A 4,492-nucleotide genomic window follows, 5' to 3' on the forward strand; every position below is an offset into this window, starting at 1 on the left:
TCAAATCTTCAATGTACTGTCATTATAAAATAACTTTATTGTTTATTTAATTCTAACAAACAAGTTTTTGTTAAAAACTAACCAACATTAAAAATAATTATATATCGTATCGGCATCGATATTGGCTGAAATGAGTTGAAAATTATCGGCATATCGGCAAATATTCAATGTCGTGAATCCCTAACAAAAACAGTTTTGCTTCAGCAAATGCAAATCAGGTTCTAAAGCGAAATGCAGATAGATCTCTCTCTCTGTTATATTCCTGACCGAGACCAGATGGTCAGCCGGACTGTACTCTCTGTTGAGTTTCAGATAACACTGGAGACGACTTTGGTCTTTGGTTTGTTCTTTCCAATGCTGTAAGTATGTCACCTTCTCTTCATTCATAATCTCTTTGATTCTTCCAGGCTTTTCAGGGTCAGTGATATTGAGTGCTTTGTTAGTCAGATCTGACACCATTACACACAGATGCTTTAAAATGAAGAGAATCTCCAGAACTAGAGTTTAAGTGGATCCAGAAGTTTAAACTCTTGTTGTAATGATTAGATTCAGAGGGAGACGGCGTTATCAGGTGTGTTTCTGTGCTTCTGCAGAGCTTCTGAAGGGTGTTTGTGGCTGTAGTTACTCGTCGGGCTCCAGATCTCGCTTCATACAGGGCAATAGGCAGTATGACACTATCCAAAATCTTTGTCCAGATTCTGATGGGGATGTCTGTTTTGAATAATTGTGTTCGTATGGCGTGCAGTGCCCTGCAGGCTTTTACAAGTAATGCTTTTATTGCCATATTGAAATTTCCAGTGGAGTTAAAACCAGACCAAGATAATTATACTGTAAAGCATGTTGAAGTGTGGTGTTGTTTAAAGTAAATGTTTATGTTCTAGATTTCTGGGTTTTTTCTGAAATATCATAATCTTAGTTTTTTGGATGTTGACTTCTAAGTTCCAATCGTAGCAGTATTTAGTTAAAATGTGAAGGTTGTTCTGGAGACCTTCTGGTGTTTTAGACAGAATTAGCAAGTCATCAGCATACAGTAAATATCTGACTTCTGTGTGGAATAATTGTAGTCCTGGACTGTCTGATTGGTCCAGTAGATCTGCCAATTCATTGATATACAGTATATGTTAAATAAAGTCGGGCTGGGCTACTCGCTGTTCAGAAAAATAGTCTGTCCTTTGCTGTCCAATTTTTACTGCACATTTATTTAGGTTACAGATGTTTTTAATTAAGTCATATATTTTACCCCTATGCCACTTTGAAGGATTTTATAAAACAATCCATTATGCCACATGGAGTCAAAAGCCTTCTTAAACTCTATGAAGCATGCAAATATTTGTCCCTCTTTCTTTAGGTGTACATGTTCATTTATTAATGTGTGTAGCGTGTGAATATGGTCAGAGGTTCGATGTTTAGGGAGGAAGCTGATTTGAGATTTGCTGATGACATTGTGCTGCTTTAAGAAAGATCCGAGAGTTGGTTATAGAGCAAAATACTTTTGCCAGATTACCGGTTACACATATCCCTGTTCTGTTTTGTCTCCACTTTTAAAGATAGGAGAGATGAGTCCTGTGTTCCAGACCTCAGGAAAAACGGCTGAACTCAAAATCAAATTAAAAATGTATTATTTATTTTCTCTCTCTCTCTCTCTCTCTCTCTCCAGGGGCCTCCAGGGTCGTTTGACTTCCTGTTGCTGATGATGGCCGATATCCGTCATGACATCATCGAGCTGCAGCAGCGAGTGTTTGGGAAGGGGCGTGGCCTTTCGGTGGACACGCCCGTTCTCTCCAGCGGAGAGGCGGAGCTTGAGGAGTGGGTGTCAGGAGAGGGAGAGCTGATGCCGAACACATGATGCTGGAATAACTGCTGTGTTACGCTTCAACCCAGACAAACCTGAGCAGGTAGAGTCCAGCAGCGGCTGCTTCAAATGAGGAACATGCGCTTTATAAAATCATCGGTTCAGTTGACATGCATAATGATCGCTTCACCTGAGATCCCTCGTCCAGTGATGAAAAGACTGAGAAAACAAACGTGTGTCTGAGAATGAACTGGAGCCGAGTAGAGAGCTGAATAACATACTGCATACTCCTCTTTTTGCAGGGCACACTATGTATGGAACATGATGATTGCACTCTGCATTTACTCACTGTGTGAGATGCTGTATCCCACAATGCAAAGCGCTCAACTTGACTTTCTATTAACTGTGTGATGAAAGAACCAAAAGAAATCACAGCTATGTCTCCTGACTCATTATTTCATCAGACTGACTGAAGTTCTGACAATTTTACTGGAAACTCAATTAAAAAGTCAAAAAAGTTAAAAAACATTTTTTTTTTTTTTTTTTATAGTTTGTAAACTTTGGAAGCCTGTTTTCGCCATGGAATTAAAATAATAATAATAATAGTCATAATCATAATTCATATTAAATCATTGCGACTCATCACAATTGAGAAAAAAAGGTCATAATTGTGAGGTGTAAACCCAGAATTGCAAGATATAAACGTTTGCAACGTGTAATTCTATTTTCCCCAAAGTACAGCATAAAAAAATAAAACAATTTGAGTTTATATCTTTCAATTTTGAATTTATATCTCACAATTCTGATTTTTTTTTCACAGAAAAAAGTCAGAATTGTGAAATATATACTCAAAATTGCAAGAAAAAAAGTTTTTTTTTAATTCTGGGCTGAAACAGGCTTCCATACTAGACAGTACATTAGTCCTCAGCTTGGAACACAGCCAAAACTGATTTCAGTGAAATACACCTCTTTATGTAGAAATAAATAAAAGTGTGATAGGATTTAGTCATTCAGATACATCTGAATGCATTTTAACATGACTGGACTCATGTAATCAGAAAGTTGATTTGGCTTCGGGTCTGATTGTTCTTTCTGGTCTGGATCTGTCTGTGGTCGGTTCATCACTGAGTGTGTAATGCTGTGTTTGATCCTGCAGGTGGAGCCACACCACAGCTGAGAGTCACCAGAGACTGACCTCTGTACAGATATCATTCTAAAGAAAGTGGCACAAAACATTTTAATTTCTTTTTTATTTTTGCTTATTTGCTTTTATTGTTTAGGAGAGTAGAAAGAACTCTCTCATGAATCTTGAGATTTGAGCGCTCTCTTCTTCCAAACGCAGCGCTGCAGAGTGTGATTACTGACCAGCAGAGATTTAAAAACATATTTATATTGTAGTTTTGCAGTTGCATCTCTCGCTTATTGACTCATTTTTAAAAAAAATTGTTGTGTGTGTCTGTGTCTCTCTCTCTGTGTGTGTGTGTGTGTGTGTGTGTGTCTCTCTCTGGGTGTGTGTGTGTGTGTGTGTGTCTGTCTCTCTGTGTGTGTGTGTGTGTCTGTCTCTCTGGGTGTGTGTGTGTGTGTCTCTCTCTCTGTGTGTGTGTGTGTGTGTGTGTGTGTGTGTGTCTCTCTCTGGGTGTGTGTGTGTCTCTCTGTGTGTGTGTGTGTGTGTGTGTGTGTGTGTGTGTCTGTCTCTGTGTGTGTGTGTGTGTGTCTCTCTGGGTGTGTGTGTGTGTGTGTCTCTCTGGGTGTGTGTGTGTGTGTGCTCCTCTAGAGGCGCCGGTGAGGAGGTCACCAGAGTTCACAGTTCTCGATTGACTGCATGCTGAACTATTGTTTAGGTTTATGTAACTTTAACATGAAACCACAGCACGAAACTTTAAGACATAAAGAGAATTCTTCATTGACAAGTCATCTATTGTGAATTATTAAATAATATGTGCATTGCAATATTTGTTCTTTATACTTATGTACCTATTTGTGTATTTATATGACAGGGTTTGTCAACCTTTTCTGATCCAGGGACTTAATTAATATTTACCTATAGCCTTCATTTACATGCTTTGCCTTGTGCATGTCAGGGTATATAACTCAAATTAAAAACATAAACACATTTTTGTTACTTGAAATAAAATAAACATGAACTAAAATCAAATATTAAAAAAACAAACAAACACTTATTTCAGCTAGTTGCCATATAGTCAAGTTTCTCATTTTCATTAGTTTATCATGATGTACTAAAATAACTAAAACTGAAATTAAATTAATAAAAACTATATGAAGAATTCATACGCAAAAGCCTCTAAGAGCCATCTGAAATTTTCTTCAAAAATGATGTTTTTTATCAGACTCCTGTGTGTTTGTTCAGTAATTTCACTCTAATGGCGTTGAATAGGTTCTTTTCATTAACGTTAAAGTGAAGTAACGTAACAAACATCTATAGAAGCCCGATAAAATGCTTATTTCAGAAGAAAAGTTCAGATGGCACAAGCTTTTGCATCTGAACCCTTCATATAGACATATTTAAAAGAAATAACAAAATGCCACAAAATTACTGAGATTAAAATGGAAACAAAATATTGATAGTAAGTAAAACTATAATAGTATCTCAGTTGTGTTAAAATAACACTGGTGCATGTCAATCACACTACTTTATTATCCAATAGAGATATTTACATATTTAATGATGATTTTTCACTG

General features: G+C 37.0%; 1 protein-coding gene across 3 annotated transcripts in view; it reads left to right on the plus strand.

The window, feature by feature from the left end:
* The window catches only part of LOC131524248 (collagen and calcium-binding EGF domain-containing protein 1-like), a 15,428-nt gene extending 13,152 nt beyond the window's left edge, over window positions 1-2,276 (plus strand). For 2 of the 3 annotated variants that reach the window (XM_058751188.1, XM_058751186.1), the window contains one exon: window positions 1,658-2,276. In XM_058751188.1, coding sequence (XP_058607171.1) covers window positions 1,658-1,846 — 189 coding nt within the window. In that variant the 3' untranslated portion in view covers window positions 1,847-2,276. The remainder of the gene's footprint in view (window positions 1-1,657) is intronic. The other variant, XM_058751187.1, reaches the window with a different exon arrangement.
* The last annotated feature ends 2,216 nt before the right edge of the window (window positions 2,277-4,492 follow it).

The sequence above is a fragment of the Onychostoma macrolepis genome, chromosome 18 (genome assembly GCF_012432095.1).
Source record: "Onychostoma macrolepis isolate SWU-2019 chromosome 18, ASM1243209v1, whole genome shotgun sequence".
Lineage (NCBI taxonomy): Eukaryota > Metazoa > Chordata > Actinopteri > Cypriniformes > Cyprinidae > Onychostoma > Onychostoma macrolepis.